The sequence below is a fragment of the Hyperolius riggenbachi genome, chromosome 2, assembly GCF_040937935.1.
Source record: "Hyperolius riggenbachi isolate aHypRig1 chromosome 2, aHypRig1.pri, whole genome shotgun sequence".
Taxonomy (NCBI): Eukaryota; Metazoa; Chordata; class Amphibia; order Anura; family Hyperoliidae; genus Hyperolius; species Hyperolius riggenbachi.
The window spans coordinates 341528832-341548427 of record NC_090647.1 but is presented as its reverse complement, the minus strand read 5'-3'; the positions used below and the strand labels follow the sequence as shown (position 1 = coordinate 341548427).

The window sequence follows — 19596 nt, the reverse complement described above, 5'->3', positions numbered from 1 at the left end:
GTCAAGTGCCAGATGCCCATTCAGTAACCAACAAAAGTTTCAGAGCCACAGCAGGTCCCTTTGTCAAGGCATACACAGAATGGTAACAGTACATCAGTGACCCCCTTGGGCTTATAAGCACTGTAAACCAGATCAACACAGCCCCCATCAGTTCAAATTCGCAGCCATCAACATTAGCTCTTTAGCATACAAAAACAAATGTATGAAATAATCAATCAAGCACAAAATCAATACCTCCAAGTACAGTGGGGAAGTTCCTGTGTGCCCCCTGTATGCCTAGGCGTCCCTGTAGAGACTGTGGTTTAAGGTAGACTGCCACCAGACACCAATTGGCATCGCTGCTCACCCTATCACTGCGGCCCTTAGCCGTAAGTCCTGTCTTCCCGAATTGCTCCACCACCATCACTTACCCGACGCTCCTACTCTGGCTGGTCAGTGTCCCCTCACTCACTGTCAAAAAGAGAGGTGGTGGCAGTATACCAAAAATCTTGTGACAAGATTGCAGATTGTATTGGTTAGTCATACAAGTGAGATTGTATTTTGTAGGGACACTCAATCCAACATATTACTTTGTGCACAGTGAGGAAGGCATTCAGGGGACTACAAGTGGCTGGGGCCAGCATTGCAGATGTGTTAGACGCAACAAGGACTGTGTGGATTTTTTACAGTAAGCAAATAAAACATTTTGCTTAGGGGTATTATTTTAGTCTTCTTTCTTATTTATCAAACACATTCACTCAGTAACCATCTCCTGTTATATTCAGCTCGAGCACATATCTTGCATCTGACCCTTTCTCACTCAGGAAACTACTAGACTGCTAGTGTATGCCCTAATTATATCTCACCTTCACTACAGTAATACACAGTGGCCTATCAAGTAACCTATACTCAAACTTGGCCACTCAACTCATTCACCTGTCTCCTTGCTCCTCATCTGCTGCTCCTTTTGGACAATTAACCTGAGGCTCTACTTCAAACTCCTAACTGTAACCTACAAAGCTCTATACGATATTCTACCTCCTTCAATTACATACTAGTTTCAAAATACCATCCCAACCACAAGGCTTGTGCCATGGTCCTTGCTCACCCTGCCCATGCCTCATCCTTTCTTTCCTGAGTATAACCCTGACAGATTATTATCATTATCAACCCCATCCCCTTGTCTCCCATAATAACAGCTCCCTCACCTCTCCAGGTGTCTGTCCCTAAAGATCGGTAACACCAGAGTTACTAGCTTTTCAGCACCACTTTGCATGGCCAGATATAGAGGATGAGGTTCTGTGTTCTGAGCCACATACAGAAGCGTTATGAGCTGACATTAATATGGGGCTTCAGGGTGTGTAACCAAGAACTATCAGTACTATGATGAATTCAGGAGAAGAGGTTCCAATCAGAAACCATCACAATTTGGAGCAACCTCAGTGGGGGAGAAGGCAAAGGAGTCCAACATCAAAGTTAGCAAATGGCCAAAAAACTGTTACAGCTGGTATCTACTATGCCACATGTCTCCTGAGTGTGTATTTTCACATCGCTGCATTTATTCATTGGGTTTTCAGCATCCTGAAAGAGCTCCTCACTCCAGTAGGTCCTAATTTCCATGAGCAGCTGAAAGCCGCTGGTAAACGTTACCAAACATTACCATTTGGCTGCAAGCAATTGCAGCCAAAGGGGCTTGTGGACCAACAAGCCAGCAGTTCAGCCTTACCTGGAAAAGAGGCTTAAGTGTTGGTGCCATATTGCCAAACTCTGGGAAAAGGTTGATCAAATGACAAGAAAAAAAGTGAATAAAACATGAATAGTTCGTGGTGACTAGGATGATGTATTAGGAGGTTGCAGTAACCAGTGGGGCAGTTGGCAATGTGAAAGAAACCTTAGCTCTGTCAATTGTTCAGTGATCTCTGTAATGGAAAGCACACCTGAACTGAGAGGGGTATGGAGCCTGCCATATTTATTTCCTTTTAAACAACTCCACTGCTGATCATCTGCCTTTAATACTTTTAGCTATAGACCCTGAACAACCATGCAAAACAGGTGTTTCTGACTGAAGTTTGGCTTGATTAGCTTCATCCTTGTTTCAGGTGTGCGATCCAGATACTACTGCAGCCAAAGATCAGCAGGACTGCCAGGCAACCGGTATTGTTTATAAGGAAGCAAATATGGCTACCTCCATATCTGTCTCCGTTCAGAAATCCTTGAAGCTCAGCAGAAAAAGTGAAAAGTGTCATTGTGTGATATAAATGTGAAATAGATAAATACTGCATTTACAGATATAAAACAAGTTGTAACGATCGGTGTCAGCACACAGAGAGAATCTGATTGTTGATGATCTGCAGAATCATCAACAATACAGCTGTATACTCGATTATGGATGATCTGCAGAATCACCAATAATACAAGTATGACTAACCTCTGGACACCTAATGAGTTAAATGTATTGGATGAACTGGAGGCTATCTCCCGAGGAGCGGGAGATATAAGAGACTCGGCCAAGAGCCACCTGAGGGGCAGGTGACCCCGGGCAGTGCAGAAACTATTTCTTGATAGTGAGGACCTGGTAACCAGGGATAACAGTATTAGATGGTGAACTGTACTGCAGCCAGAGGGAGGGACCACTGGCTGCTAACAGGCCGGACTCTCTGAGGAGCGGGAGTCCTGGTTGCAGCTGACACCTGATGGAATGGTGTCACTGCTAATACTGATAGACTGAGCACTCAGGGAGAGTGACAGCTAGGATAGTCAGGCAGGCCAGGTCGGCAACACACGAGCAGATGAGGTACAGAGACAGGAGACTGATTCGGTAACCGGTACAGGCAGGGTCTGGCAACATGTAGACAGATATGCAGAGGTACCGAATCAGAAAGCGAGAGAAAGGTCGACAGAGCAAATAGTCATAACATATAAATATAACAGAGTCCTAGACTGGGGTGTGAGCTCCTTGATCTCGACACCCGGGAACTTGTCTAGAGTAACACAGTAATGACACAGAGTCCCTAAGCTTGGGTTTGAGGTCCTTGGTCACAACACCCTGGAACTGGTCTAAAGTATAACACAGCAATGACACAGTATCCCTAAGCTTGGGTGTGAGGTCCGTGGTCTCAACACCCTGGAACTGGTCTAAAGTATAACACAGTAATGACGCAGTATCCCTAAGTTTGGGTGTGAGGTCCGTGGTCTCAACACCCTGGAACTGGTCTAACATATAACACAAACGTATTCTGGCTAAGTGTGAATTTCCAGGTCCTCCTGGTTCTAACACACTGTGGGATCTGACTGGTCTGAGTGCTCACACGTAAGTATTCGCAACGGCAGACAACCAGCAACTGACAGGCAAGAGGTATATATAGAGCAGCGCTCCTCAGCGCCGCCCAGCCCCACTTAGCCAATCACCTACTACGCTGTGATCAGCTGATCGTCCTGATCAGCTGATCCCTCTCCTATTGGCATAAAGGTCCTGCCTCCTAGCGCGCGCGCGTAGCTCTCCGTCTGTGTGCACTATTAGGCTCAGACACACCAGACGCACGCTGCTGTGCGGAAACCGCCGGTCTGAACGCGGAGACAGCCGCCCCGCTGTCAGACCGCATGGCGGTGTCTCCGCAATCCATTACACATGTAAAGTACTAAATGCTAAATAATATAGATTTTCTAAAATTATCTGTAAATAAACAATTAATGAATTACAATTTCATGAAGGTCATGGAAATATTATAAATTAGTCTTCTATTTATTTAGCTCTACCCATTAACCAGTACCTGTTTGACAAACAAATTTGACAAGGAGAGAAAGCCTTTTTCACACAGATGGCTGATCCGTTCACCTGCCAAGCAGTTCAGCCTTTGTTCTACTTTCCAGCATTCACCTTCCAGGTGTGATTTATTGCAGCTGAATGTCAGCCTTTGTAAGATACATAAGTGTTTGACACAGTGCAGATTTTAAGTAGCGAAGAACCCCCTCATATCATGTTTGAGTGTGGCTTCCACCATGCTTAGATGTGCCTCCATGTAACAGCTGCCTCACTGCCATGCCAAGCACTTGCAACGTACACCGCTTGCAACTGCTTGTGTCAAACAGATTCTAGCTGTTAGATTCATCACTATGAACATATCTCACCTTTATAGCGCAACAATAAAATAAGCACCTGTTGTAGTTACAAAACTTGCCAGTAAAATTTGCATCTAAGGCCTCAATTCACGGAGCATTATCAAACGTTTATCAAACATTTTATCAAACGTTTGATAATTTACCTCATGGGTAAAATCTCATTTTAAATTCACTAAGGTGTTATATATTTATCGAATGTTTTACCGATAAAACGTTCAACAAATATATAACACCTTAGTGAATTCAAAATGAGATTTTACCCATGAGGTAAATTATCAAACGTTTGATAAAATGTTTGATAAACGTTTGATAATGCTCCGTGAATTGAGGCCTAAAACACCAAATAATAAATGCTGAGTTAGAATTCTATATTTTTTATACATAAATGTAGTATGGCTACGGAGCTGAAATTATGTGAAATGACCTTAACACATTTAAAATGTCTTTTTAGGAACAAACATTCAAAACCTTTTGGCTTTTAAAAATCTATTTGTGGTCAAACTAGTTCTGCGTTAAGCTGTATGGGATTTATTTTAGCTCCTCCATGTGTGTTTTCTGTAAAGCTCAGGTGTTGTTGCCAGACCTTAATTATTACCTTACGCACCAAACAATGCAGCATATCAGGAAGCTCAATTAATATGACATATACAAAATTAATGACAAGCCACTCAACATTTTCCAGCAATGATCATTTGCATAAAAGAGTTGACTTTCTCATGCATTCACCTTTGCTTTTGAAGAACATGAGATCATTGACAAGTTCCCCCGTGTAGTCCTAAAGTGCTTTGTCATCGTCTCTCATGATCCTTGCAACGCCACAGAGATCTTGCATGGAGCCCCCGACTGAAAGAAATTGACAGTTACCTTGTTTTTCTTCCATTTGCAAATTATCTAATCAGCTGTTGTCAAACTGCTTCTGGATAGTTTTGTAGCCTAGTCCAGTCTTGTGCAGGTCTCTAATCTTATCCCTGAAATCCTCAAACAGCTGTTTGGTCTTGGCCATGGTGGCTAGTTTGGAATCTTATTGGCTGATTCTGTGGACAGGTGTCTTTTAAACAGGTCTTGTAACAAGCTGGAATTATGAGAATTCCCTTACAGAGGATGCTAATCTCAGCTCGTTACCTGCTTGTAGTGAAGCCACCTGGGTAACTGAAATATTGCAGGTAGATAGGGCAACAAATACTTATTTCACTAATTTTAATACAGTGGGATGCAAAAGTTTGGGCAACCTTGTTAATTGTCATGACTTTCCTTTATAAATTGTTGGTTGTTACGATAAAAAATGTCAGTTAAATACATCATATAGGAAACAAACACAGTGATATTTGAGAAGTGAAATGAAGTTTATTGGATTTACAGAAAGTTCGCAATAATTGTTTAAATGAAATTAGGCAGGTGCATACATTTGGGCACTGTTGTCATTTTATTGATTCCAAAACCCTTTAGAACTAATTATTGGAACTAAAATTGGCTTGGTAAGCTCAGTGACTCCTGACCTACATACACAGGTGAATCCAATTATGAGAAAGAGTATTTAAAGGGACACTTAAGGCAACCTAAAAAAATTAGTTTTACTCACCTGGAGCTTCTACCGGTCCCCTGCAGCTGTCCGGTGCCCACGCAGACTTGCTCCGATGCTCCTGTCCCCCGCCGGCAGCCACTTCCGTTTTCGGCGACAGGCACCGACAGGCCTGGGAACGCGAGTGATTCTTCGTGTTCCTGGCCACAATAGCGCCCTCTATACTGTTTATGTGGCCAGGAACGCTAAGAATCACTCGCGTTCCCAAGCCAGTTCAAGTTAAGGCTCGCAGTGGCAGACCAAGAGAAATCTTGGATAAACAGAAGCAACGAATGGTGAGAACAGTCAGAGTCAACCCACAGACCAGCACCAAAGACCTACAACATCATCTTGCTGCAGATGGAGTCATTTTGCATCATTCAACCATTCGGCGCACTTTACACAAGGAGATGCTGTATGTGAGAGTGATGCAGAGGAAGCCTTTTCTCCACCCACAGCACAAACAGAGACGCTTAAGGTATGCTAAGGCACATTTGGACAAGCCAGTTTCATTTTGGAATAAGGTGCTGTGGACTAATGAAACTAAAATTGAGTTATTTGGGCATAACAAGGGGCGTTATGCATGGAGGAAAAAGAACACAGCATTCCAAGAAAAACACCTGCTACCTGCAGTAAAATATGGTGGTGGTCTCATCATTCTGTGGGGCTGTGTGGCCAGTGCAAGGACTGGGAATCTTGTCAAAGTTAAGGCACGTATGGATACCACTCAGTATCGGCAGATTCTGGAGATCCTAAACATGGGTGCAGCTAAGGTTTTGGTGTCCCCAAACAGTCCATAAGTTGAGGCCCCCATCCATGAAAGAAGCGGCGCGGGGAAAAATGGATAGCCTTACCTCCAAACAAAGCGGCGCTTGAATGAAAAACTGGGTGTGGCCAAAAATGATGTGGGTGGAGCCAAATACTAGCAATTTCTAGGCCAAATTGAACCCAGGGCAAGGGCGTAAAATGCGCCCTCAACGTGGAGACAGGTATAGGTGCCCGCAGTATAGGTAGCCAGCTATAGGTCCCTGTAGTATGAGTAACCCATATAGTTGCCCCCAGTATAGGTTAGATAGGTAGGTGCCCCATATAGGTTAGATAGGTAGGTGCCCCCGTATAGGTTAGATAGGTAGGTGCCTCCAATATAGGTAGCCAATATATTTGCCCCAGTATAGGTTAGATAGGTAGGTGCCCCCATATAGGTTAAATTGGTAGGTGCCCCCAGTAAAGGTTAGATAGGTTGGTGCCTCTAATATAGGTAACCAGCATAGTTGCCCCCAGTATAGGTTAGATAGGGAGGTGCACGCAGTATAGGTTAGATAGGTAGGTACCCCTCAGTATAGGTTAGATAGGTATATGCCCCCAGTATAGGTTAGATAGGTATATGCCCCCAGTATAGACTAGATTGGTATATGCCCCCAGTATAGGTTAGATAGTTATATGCCCCCAGTATAGATTAGATAGGTATATGCCCCCAGTGTAGGTTAAATAAGTATATGCCCCCAGTATAAATTAGATTGGTAGATGCCCCCAGTATAGGTTAGATAGGTTTATGCCCCCAGTATAGGTTAGATAGGTATATGCCCCCCTAGTATAAATTAGATAGATATATGCCCCCAGTATAGATTAGATAAGTATATGCCCCCAGTATAGGTTAGATAGCCCTCAGTATAGATTAGATTGGTAGATACCCCCTGTGTAGGTTAGATAGGCATATGCTCCAGTATAGGTTAGATAAGTATATGGCCCCAGTATAGGTTAGATAGGTATATGCCTCCAATATAGGTTAGATAGGTATATGCCCCCAGGATAGGTTAGATAGGTATATGCCCCCAGTATAGGTTAGATAGGTATATGCCCCAGTATAGATTAGATTGGTATATGCCCCCAGTATAGGTTAGATAGATATATGCCCCCAGTATAGATTAGATTGGTAGATGCCCCCAGTATAGGTTAGATAGGTATATGCCCCCAGTATAGGTTAGATACGTATATGCCCCCAGTATAGTTTACATAGGTATATGCCCCCAGCATAGATTATATTGGTAGTTGCCCCAGTATAGGTTAGATAGGTATATGCCCCTAGTATAGGTTGAATAGGTATATGCCCCCAGTATAGGTTAGATTTGTATATGCCCACAGTACAGATTAGATTGGTGGATGCCCCCAGTATAGGCAGGAGGGTGTGCGCAGTGGCAGGGGAGAGGGCAGAGAGAAGTTTCCACTTACCTGCCTGGATCCTGCACACAGCTTCTATCTTCAGTCTGTCCCAGTGCGCATTGGTAAGAGCTCCCCCTGTGATGACAAGCGATTACGTCATCACAGGGGGCGCTGTTACCATAATGACAGATGGTGGGACAGGAAGTAGATAGAAGCTGTGTCCAGGATCCAGGCAGGTAAGTGGAAACTTTTTTCTACCCGCTCCCCGCTGCTGCGCACACCCTCCTGCCGCTCCGCTTGGTGCCCCCACCTGCACGCCTGCCGCCAACAGTAGAGCAATGACCCCCACAGTGTGAAGCCACAAGTGGGGGCATGCCTCGTCTGTATGCTGGCGGCGCCCCTGACCCTAAACACTGCTCAAAATCCACTAAGACATTCATGCAGAGGAACAAGTATAACATTCTGGAATGGCCATCTCAGTCCCCAGACCTGAATGTAATTGAAAATCTGTGGTGTGAGTTAAAGAGAGCTGTCCATGCTCGGAAGCCATCAAACCTGAATGAGCTAGTGATGATTTGTAAAGAGGAATGGTCCAAAATACCTGCAACCAGAATCCAGACTCTCATTGGAACCTATAGGAAGCGTTTAGAGGCTGTAACTTCTGCAAAAGAAGGATCTACTAAATATTGATTTAATTTATTTTTTGTGGTGCCCAAATTTATGCTCCTGCCTAATTTTGTTTAAACAATTATTGCACACTTTCTGTAAATCTAATAAACTTCATTTCACTTCTCAAATATCACTGTGTGTGTCTCCTATATCATATACTGTATTTAACTGACATTTTTTTTATTGTAACAACCAACGATTTATACAGGAAAATCATAAAAATTAACAAGGTTGCCCAAACTTTCGCATCCCACTGTACACATCAATCCCTGACTTTGGGGAACTGTGCCTTTGAGAGTTGATGGTGAACCAGAGCTCCTAGGTGTGTAGTAGTTTTAAAGGTGTTTTTATCTTTCAGGGACAACAAAGAAATTATTTGCATAATCAGCAGTGATGCACTGTGTGACATTTCACACATGTTCACTTCAACCTGAATAATTGCAAATACCTTCTGTTTTAAGAAGGTAAAATTCAGTTTTACAATTCTTTACTTGAGTCATTTAAATATTGCTTTGGAGAGAACAGGGTTATTAATATTTCTTGAGTGCCTGTAGATTGTTTGCATTTGTTTCCTGGTCACATTTATATACAGTACAGTATGAAGACTAGCTGAAGACCTGGCGTTGCCAGGGTTTGTTTTTGGTTGTTGTTGGCTCTGGCAACTTTTCCTAACTTTGACACAGTCTCTCAATAACCAAGTTTATGACCTTTGGGGTCCTTTGCATCAATAATTAAAATTTGTGAATTGAAATGAAACGAATCTTGCTGTTTGAGGTTCCGCCCCTGTATCAGGTTTGGGCCTCTGCTATTAACAGAGTAAGAATGTAAGCAGTTTAAATATTTCCCTTGAAAATCAATAGTTGAATTTTGATTGGCTATTTAAGACTCCACCCACTTTCCTGAATATTAATCCCAGTCACCCAGTGACCAACTATTGGAAGTTTGAGAACCCTGCCATTAACAGTGTAAGAATGGCTACAGTTTACACTTTCCTTGTGAAAATTTTTATTTTGCTCCGCCCACTTTTTTTTACCCCCGACACAAAGTCACTCAATAACCACGGTTTTGAGCTTTGCGGATCCTGACATCAATAATGTGATAATATAAGTGGTTTATCAAGCAAAAAAAATCTAATTGGCTGTTTTGGCTCTGCCCCATTTAGCGAATGTGAGCTCCAGTCACCCAATGACCAACTGTACCAGGTTTGAGGACTCTGCCATTAGCATTGCAAGAATGGCAGCAGTTTAAATATTCCCCTTCAAAACCAATAGGTAAAACCCAGGTGTGCAGGGGGAATGCAAAGCCCCCAGAACATATTTTCCCAGGAAGTAAGGGATCTAAATACCAAGTTTCATTGAAATTGGTCAAGGCGTTTTTGAATGATCGTGGCACATACATAAATACACACAAACACATCCGATTTTATATACCATTTATACCCGCAAATAAGCCGACCTGCGTATAAGCCGAGGTACCCACTTTTCCCTCAGAAACCAGGAAAAAGTGATTGAATCACATATAATCCCTCTCCACAGTAGCCACATGTGCCCCCAGTACAAGTTGTCCTCCCTCCGCGTAGCCAGATGTAACACACAAATGATATAGCTAGAGGCCGCACTAGCTACAGGCCCCACTAGATGGCATCATAGATACAGGGGCGTAGCAATAGGGGTTGCAGAGGTTGTGACCGCATCGGGGCCCTTGGGCCAGAGGGGCCCCGAAGGGCCCTCCCTGAACTGCAGTATTATCTCTATATTGGACCTGTGCTCATAATAATGACTTCTATAGATACTTTGAATAGTGGTAATCATTAACAAACTGTTCCCCATCCCCTTCCTGTACCTCTGACTCTGTAGTTGCCATTGGCAGGTTTTGAGGCGCCGTATCAATTGCTATGTATGGAGTGCTTGGGGGGCCCCATGTAAAACTTGCATCGGGGCCCACGGCTCCTTAGCTACGCCACTGCATAGATATGAGACACAGCGATTGCCACACAGTAAAAATCCCCAATCATTGCACCGCTGACACATTGCTTGCACACAGCGGACACAGGCAGTCCGGAGCAGCGTACTCTGCATACCATGTTGCGGGGCATAGGGGGCATGGACACAGCAGGGAGCCAGTAACAAAACCTGCCAGTAACAAAAACCTTTTCCACCATCTGTTCTGCTCCACTGACTTGCATATAAGCCAAGGGGTAACTTTTCAGCACATATTTTGTGTTGAAGAATTATACGTGAGTATATACAGTATATAGAATATTTTAAAGTTACAACTACAGTTTATGTGAATGCTTTGAGGTCGCTTTGTTATTTCATGTCTAGGAATATATACAGAAGATAAAATAAAGTCCTTGATTTTAGCTGTCAAAATGTATGGCAATGATTTACAGAAATATGAAATTGAAGTTGAGGTATCAGCACTGCTGTCATCTGGTATTATAAATAGGTAGCTAGGTACTCCTGACATTATAATTTCTCTTACATGCAAAACCGTAATTGGAAATTCTGCCACATGAAAATGACAAAATCTCATTCTGTGCACTGGATATACCGTACTATAATATTACCGATATTCTATTATCGTATCCTGACTCTCATTAGCCTGCCCTACCTAAACCTAACACCAACTTCCCCCCAACTGAGGGCTAACACTAACCCCCTATAACACACTAACTTAAACTGCTATTAGGTATGCTGGTAAATCCTGCAGCCACTAAGTACCATAATTACACAGCTGGCGTTGCAATATAGTTATCCTGTATGGCGCAGCAAAATTACCAGATGCAAGTGTGCGCCACAATTAGCTGTCTCAATAATTTCTCATCTTTGGGCTGATTCCCTGTAGATCCTTTAGGACGTTTCTGCTGCATCTGGAGCCTGTGATGCTATACCAACCCATTCATAATGTGAAGCCATTCATCCCCAATGTTCATCAATGTTGCCCAAACTATGAAAAAAGTTCCCAGGTGGAAGAACACAGGGACAGAGCACCACAGCGGCACCCCTAGCCATGGCTACACCCAGTGCTGCGAGCACCTGCAGCCTTATGGTAGTATGCCACTGGTGGAGGTATAATGTTAGGGACAGGTAGTGTTTTTTTCTTAGTATACAGGTTAGTGTCAGATATACTGAAGGGTTTACCCACTTCACTTATCTGTCCATTTTAATATGTTTTTGTAATGATTGTGTAATTCTTTCCATGGTCAGCGCATAGGATGCGTGCTGACACTGCGGAAATCCTCCACAAGCGTATAATCTGAGAGAACCCAGCAATGGTGCTATGCACCTGTAGAGGGGAATTCCTGCCGGCAGATGGAGCTGCAGAGTGCAGAGGAACAGATCCTCTGCACAGCCACAGATGCCAGATAGGAATTGTACGAGGGGAAGCAATGCAGGGCAAGATAGCCCTTAAAGAGAGAGAGCACAGAGACAAGGTGTATGTGTGTCCACCAATCTAGTCGCCATCCAGCGACGATGAACACACAACCGTGAAGACCAGGTGGGAAAGCAATCGCAAGAGATGGCGATTGCTAACAGCGACACAAGACTGAATAAGCACAGAGAAGGAATGTATGTATGTCCACCAATCTAGTCGCCCACCAGCGATGGTGAACACACAACAGTGGAAACCAAGTGAGAACGCAATCGCAAGAGATGCGATTGCCAATGAGAATGAACACAGGGACAGGATGTATGTGTGTGCACCAATCTAGTCGCCAACCAGCGACGGTGAACACACAACAGCAGAAACAAAGTAGGAACGCAATCGTGAGAGAGGCGATTGCCAGAAGTGACACAAGACTGAGCAGGACAGAGCACGAGAGTAGCAAAGGCACAGCAAACAACAATGAGAAGATAAGGAAAATAACAAACGCTAGCTAAACACGAACACCGCACTAATTCGCAACAGCGAACACGTTTCGGCACGATCACCGTGCGTTAAGCACCCAGTGATAAGCGTGCCACCCTAACTAACCACAAGTAATATAAATGAACACAAATAGACTGAGACAGACAGAATGAACGCTTGCGAAAGCAAGCGATCAACACAGACAAACAGGTTGCGTAGACGCTTGCTAATCGGTTGCCTCACACCAGGCAACAGCAGGCGCAAACACAGGACAAGACAGACAGATGAGTGCAGCCAGTAGCCACCGCGGCTATGGTCTACACTCCAGGAACTCAGGCACGGAAGATCCACCGCTGCTACCGCTAGAGCGAGTGCGATCCAAACAGACAAACAGATGGGGCTACCAGTAGCAACCGCTGCTCTGATTAGCACCCCTGAGGCAGAATAAAGAAGGAGGCACTGCTACTACCATTAGGGCTAATGCAATCCAGACAGATGAACAGAAGGGGCTACCAGTAGCAACCGCTGCTCTGGTTAGCACCCCCAGACAGACAGAACGATTTCCTGTCGACCGCCGCTGGTGGCAGGACAATCGCAGCAGAGAGACAACACAGGCAAAACAGATAAAGCAACCTGACTGCACTAGAGGAGTTGCCTAGTGCAGTCCCAAGGAATTAGTCTAAGATAACCTTTAACAAACAAACAGGGCTGATACTCTAGGAGAGTTCATCAGTAACAAACCATCATGACCAGCAAAGGATTGTGGGATCACATGGTATTTATGCTGCAAGCCTTCAAAGGAGACGACTAGGCAATTTGCATGACAAATGTATGCAAATTCCTCAGCAGCAGAGCAGGTCTGAAACTTGCAAAGTGAAGACAGGTCTCTCTTCCAGAGACCTGCAACCCACAGACTTGAGGAATGGTCAAACAGCTGTCTGTCTGTGCAGCCAGCTGAGCGGATCATTACAGTTTTATAGAGAGAAAATTTTCTTCCAAACCTCTGCTTTAAGTGATTAGATTTTGAAGCTTTAAGGTGGCCACACACCATACAATGGTTTAAATATCTTTTCAATCCAAGAATTGCAATCATTTTTTGACTGATTGTAATATTTCAAAAATCTGACCAATGTACCACACATATGTTCCATTTTCCCACAATTATGAAAAAAATGATAGAAAACTCAAAAAAATTGCTTGGGTCTGTACATCAAGTAATTGTCAATTTACCCTACCATTCAATTTTCATAATAATCGATCAGAAAAATACAACACTCCCAATTTTCTTTTATTGAATAAAAACTCGAAATTCAATCAATTTTCTAAAACAAATGAAAAAAAAAACTTTTCAATTTTTTGGGGCAACTGATTGTTTTTATCGAATTGACATAAAATTGGATCATTTTAATGGATGGTGTGTGGCCACCTTAACAGTCCTTCGGCCAATAAATAGTTACAAAACCTGCTATTACTTTGTATGCAGACTCAATCAATCTCAAAAGAACTGCCAGTTGTTGCTCTCCAAGTCATGTGATCGCTCTAGTTAACCAAACATAGTAATCCCATGTGTAGGAAAAGAACAGATACTGCTGCAAAGGTGGGGTGGGGGTGATCAGAGAGCACCCTACAAGGAAAGAGCACAGAGACACCAGGAGCCCTGATAGTGCAGTATGTCACAGCAAAAGGGAGTGTTAGGTATTTATAACAATGGAATACCCACAAAGGAGGGTTGCAGCTGGAGCTGGGCAACCAACACCTGCAGTCAGGGGGAGATGTACAAACCCCACTCCACTCGGGTGTCCAGACGAGCTGGACGTGGTCACGCTCTTGAAGAAAAAAGTACTGGAATGGTCCCAGTGTGGCAAGGACACTAGATCTCAACCAGAACACCCCAGCTAAAAAAGGAGGATGAGTGACACAAAAGGGGGAAAGAGGCACACAGGATATGATATAACTGTTAAAAACAAATACAAGGAAAAAAAGGTGAAGTGGCTTACCTCAATGATGACAATTCATGTGAGAACAACACATTTTTATTATGTATAATAAAAATGTGTTGTTCTCACACAAATTGTTGTCATTGAGGTAAGCCACCTCACCTTTTTCCTTTTATTTGTTTTTAACACAGTTTTATCACATCCTAGGTACCTCTTTCCCCCTTTCGAGATACTGCTGCAAGTCTGTTATTTCCTCAGAACTCTACAGTGTGGGGAGAGAACAGGCTGCCTGATGACAACAGCATCTGTATTTTTGTGTGTAGAAATGTTTTGTATTACCGTATTAAATAATAAATAGTACAAAGACAAATATAATTCAATAAAAAATCTAAAGTAACAATAAAGCTAATATCAAATAGCAGATTACTGAGGTATGTATGTGCATAGTTGGTCCATTTAATTGTCTGTTTCAATCACTAACTCCATTTCCCAAGAAAGAAAAGGCTTCTTCAATCAACAGACAACCCCTCAGGCATGTGTGTGCTCTTTTCTGAAGCTGCCCACATTTCATTTTTTGTTACAGCAGCTTTGCAACCTTTGGTATAGAGATGACTAATTCTAGTGCTTAGTGTACAAAATATTTTAAGAGATTGCTGTAAATGATAAAATGCTCCCTCACCTATTTGACTTACCATGTATTTAAATGCACTCATATGTTTTGGAAATAATTACATGTGAAAATAAAGGGCTGTCATAGTTTGACAATCTGAATATTTGTGACTTTTCACAAGATAAGGTTGAAAAAAAAAACCAAAGTGAAACACAAACAAAGTAAGTTTAGCGGAATGAGACTAAAAATACAATGAAAAGGTTTGTTGTTTTTGAGCCTTACCGATGTCGACTATGGTAAGTTGTTCAATAGGCATTCCTCAGCGCTGGCACACACCCTGATTCTTTTCTGCGTTGTATTGAAATAATGAGCCTTCCTTTTTCAGTGCTACTTATGTTTGGAAACAATATTGTCATTGTACTGTTATACTATGATGTAAAAAAGTGACCTTTTGAAGTACATTTTCTCAGAACACTCTTGTACTTCCTGCTATCTTGATGTTTTTAGCCACTAAAATCTCAACACGCTAACCCCCTTTTTTAATTGTTCTTTTGCAATTAAAAGATAGAATTTGCATTTTATGCAATAAAACATGCGCAATACAGTATTATAAAAATAGAATTTATATTGTCTTGCCCAAAATATAAAACATACTAAGGAAGACACTGTGGGGTTGACATACAATAGTAGAGGCAAGCAGTCAGGCAGTGCAGTGCTGTTAATAACTCGCTTGCACTCTTTATCTTCAGTTGTTCACATGGCCGGCCTTAGCTTTCACAGCGCCCTGTGCGAAACCTGATTTTTGTGCCCCCCTTCATCCTCTTCACGCATGCGCACACACACACGCACGCACACACACACACAGGCCCATATGCAATACACCTTTTCTCCTGAGATATCTCCTAGGACAGTGGTTCCCAACCTTTTTGACGTCGTGACACATCACGCCAAATGCTCAGATCTCTTTGACACATCACATATGTATAATAGGAAAAATACTATTAATATCCACAAATGGATGGAAAGAGTGCATTATCCTGAATATACTTAAAAATGAAGGCTAGAACCTTTCAGGAATATTAATAAAAACAATCAGTGGGACAGTTAGCTAACCCCCCCCCCCCCCCCATTTAGAATGATAGCACAGCACCGACAATTTGCACCACGCGTTATAGCCACAGTGCGCCCCCCTAAAAAAATATGCCCCCCGATCTCACATGTAGGTGCCCTCAATATAGGTTGCCAAGCAATAGGTGCCCCCAGTGTAGGAAGTCAGTTGAAGGTCTCCATCCCCCCATAGGTAGCCAGGCGTAGGTGCCTCCAGTATAGGTAGCCAGGTGTTGATGCCCTCAGTAAAGGTAGCCAGCTATAGGTGCCCCCAGTATAGGAAATCAGGTGTAGGTGCTCTCAGTATAGGTAACCAGCTATTAGGTGCCCCCTTGGAAGCCGGCACCCTGAGCGCCCGCTCTGGTCGCACAAGTCAAAGGCCGGCTATGGTTGTTCATAAATTTGCTTATATGGCTGAATGTGCACAGATTTATTACCCAGTTCTTCAGCTAGGTGCTGGCTGTAATGATCACCAGCACAGAACAGAGCAAACAATGATAAAAACAGGGATTGTATACAAAATAATGAACCACTTCACACCTAGACCTGTTTCTTCTTGAAGACTATATAGCAGTGTTGAGTAGTGATGGTCATGTCTAGGAAAACGCATGGAGTAGCATGTGATTTGTTAGATCAGCTGACAGATTTGTAAAACTCTGATTTGCTGTGATCAAATCCTACTTTAACACATAATCATGAATAGCAAATCATCTGAGACTTACATATTTATCACCTGACCAAACTGATCCATGCTTATCCGTGAGTTCTCCTAGACACTGCTTAGTGACACCTTAGTGACATACTGTATACATTTTTTTGTGAGGAGGCACAAACTAGATTTTTTTCCTATAAATTATTTTATTTCCTATGCCTGATAAGGGGGAAAAGAAAAAAAACTGTTATTATTTTAAAATAGTGAAAGTGCTACTGGATTTAATAAACACAAAATTACATTTGGCATTAAATTTGGCTATTTATACTATTTATTTTAAATCTTATGTTTTGTTGCTGCTATAATATATGGTTATGGTATTCAATTTTGAAATAAAGTTATATTTTACAGTATCACCGTATATAATCGCATATAAGCCGACCTGTGTATAAGCCGAGATGCCCACTTTCCCCCCAGAAATCATAAAAAAGTAGTTGACCAGCGTGTAAACCGAGGGTAGAAAATGCAGTGACTTCTGAGTTTCAATCACAATCATAAGTAATAAATAAGTTGCTCAATCCCCCCTCCACACACACTAAATTGTATAGGTGCATATTGTATAAGACAATAAGGTGAGCGCAACAATAAACAGAAAAATGTGCCAGTGCAGAGTAGTTAGAGCACAGAATTTCAATATAGCGCACACCTGTAAACAGTGAAGACACTTAGATCAGGCCCAAAAGATAGACCCCCATGAAGAAAGTGCAGGAAAAATAGTTCAGGCAGTGTCCCTTTAAGAGCCAGGAACCATTAACCACTTAACGACCGCCTAACGCCCATAGGTGTCGGCGGGTCGTTAGTGGTATAGCATGGACCTTTCCATGCCAGTTCACGGAGGGTGTCTCCGTGAACAGCCGGAGATCCGCCGATCGCGGCTCGCCGGCAAAATGTAAACACGCGGGGAAGAAATCCCCGCTGTTTACAACACACGGCGCTGCTGCGCAGCAGCGCTGTGATGTAGATCGGCGATCCCCGGCCTCTGATTGGCCGGGGATCGCCTGCATCTGATAGGCAGAAGCCTATCCTATCAGGCGCAGGACGAATATCCGTCCTGCGCCGCTCAGAGGGTAAGGGAGAGGGAGGGAAAGCCGGGGAGGGCGGAAAGCGCTCCGGAGGGGGGCTTTGAAGAGCCCCCCCGGGAAGGGCGGGTAGCCGGCGGCGATCAGACCCCCCCAGCAGGACATCCCCCTAGTGGGGAAAAAAGGGGGGAAGTCTGATCGCCCTGGCTATTTCCTGATCGGTGCTGCGGGCTGGAGAGTCCACGCAGCACCGATCAGAAGAAAATCCCCTGGTCCTTTAGTGTGCAGTAATGTAAAATCTAATAAGCCACAAGACTGGGTCCTAGGGGAAATAGTGATGGTGAGTGGGTACAGCGCAGAAGAAGAGCACTTACCAAAAAGACAGGGGGGAAAGCAGCCCTCACCCATACAAGAACCTTTGCTATTTGCTGCGTAAAGGATTGATTGGAGGAGCACTTCTTCTGTGCCCTCTTCTCTGCCTCGATTGGAGGAGCCCTCCTTCTGCTCTGCCTCCTCCATCTTCATTGGAGTAGAGCGCCTTCCGTTCTCCATTCTGCTCTGCCTCCTCCATCTTGATTGGAGGATCGCTCAGAGGACGTCTATGCCGGGTGCTGACAGACTGGAGCCACACCGGACCCCTTGTGGTCATACAGAAGCTGAGCAGTGAACTAATCCGTGTGTCCTCTGAGCAGTATGGAGCGCCACTCAATCCGTTCCTCCGTACAGTAATGCCAATCAGCGTAATGTGGAGGAACTTCAGGCATGCTCTCCCGCGGTGGCCTGATTATCTACAGAGAAGCATGTATACAGGGCGGACATCTGATCCTCGCCAGTCACAGGCTGCAATGCCGAAACACACCGTTCCACTCCTTCTCTGCTGTCTGGTCACTCGGGCATAGGAACAGGTAAGACCGGACACAGACATGGCAGGCTGCTGTAGCTGACTCGCGTATAAGCTGAGGGGGTTACTTTTAAACACATTTTTGGTGCTTTAAAATTTTGGCTTATACGCGAGTTTATACTGTATGTATTTTTCCCCCTTGTACAGGTTTATAGAAAGCATAATTAGTTGCTTTATTATGCAGAGGGGTATGGTTTCAAAAGTGGGTGGGGTGATAGGAGGTGGCTAAACAGCAGGTGCTCAGCCACGCTACAGACATTTTGGAGTTGCTCCTTTTATTGCCTGATGAAGCGGGACTGTGCCCACGAAACGCGATGCAAAGTGGAGTGTATGTTCAATAAATGTTATTTTTGATATAAATAATGAATCCCTGTCTGTTTGATTTTGAGGGAGGTAAGTCCACCACTTCCCCCTTTTTAAACGTTTTTTAGACGCTTTTATCCTATTTTGGCACCTCTGTTCAAATAAATTTTCAACAGCATTTTCATAGTAATAGCCTTCATATTTTTGTTATAGCTTGCCCTGGTGATCTAGGGGTCCCCCCTCTTATTTATACCATCCCTGTGGTCTAATGGAGCATTCCCTGGGGTCTACTGGTCCCCTTCCCTTATCTACCCTGGTAGTCTAGTGGTATCATCCTTCCCTTTAATTCATTCCCTTGTAGTCTAGTGCCCCCTCTTTACCACAGCTCTCCCTGGTAGTCTAGTGGTCCCTCTTCACTCATATAGTTTTCCTGGTAGCCTAGTGGTACCTTCTTCCCCTTTAAGCATCCCTTGGTAGTCTAGTGGTCTTCCCCTTTCCCTGGCATTCTCTGGTGGTCTAGGGGCTGCCCCATCAACCACCTTTGAAAAAATCGGCAGCAGGAAGCATTGCTGGGTAAATATGTCTCACCTCTCTTGGTTCCTGTGGCGACCTGCTCTTTCCCCTCACTAGTACTAATGCCGGTCCACTTGTGTCTGTGTATTGGGTCCCG

At 43.7% G+C, this 19596-nt stretch overlaps 1 protein-coding gene across 1 annotated transcript in view; it reads right to left on the bottom strand.

Moving 5' to 3' along the window:
• The window catches only part of LOC137544447 (pancreatic secretory granule membrane major glycoprotein GP2-like), a 99889-nt gene extending 84667 nt beyond the window's left edge, over window positions 1-15222 (bottom strand). The window contains exon 1 of the mRNA XM_068265524.1: window positions 15167-15222. Within this exon, the coding sequence (XP_068121625.1) occupies window positions 15167-15200 (34 nt within the window). The 5' untranslated portion in view covers window positions 15201-15222. The remainder of the gene's footprint in view (window positions 1-15166) is intronic.
• Between the last annotated feature and the right edge of the window lie 4374 nt (window positions 15223-19596).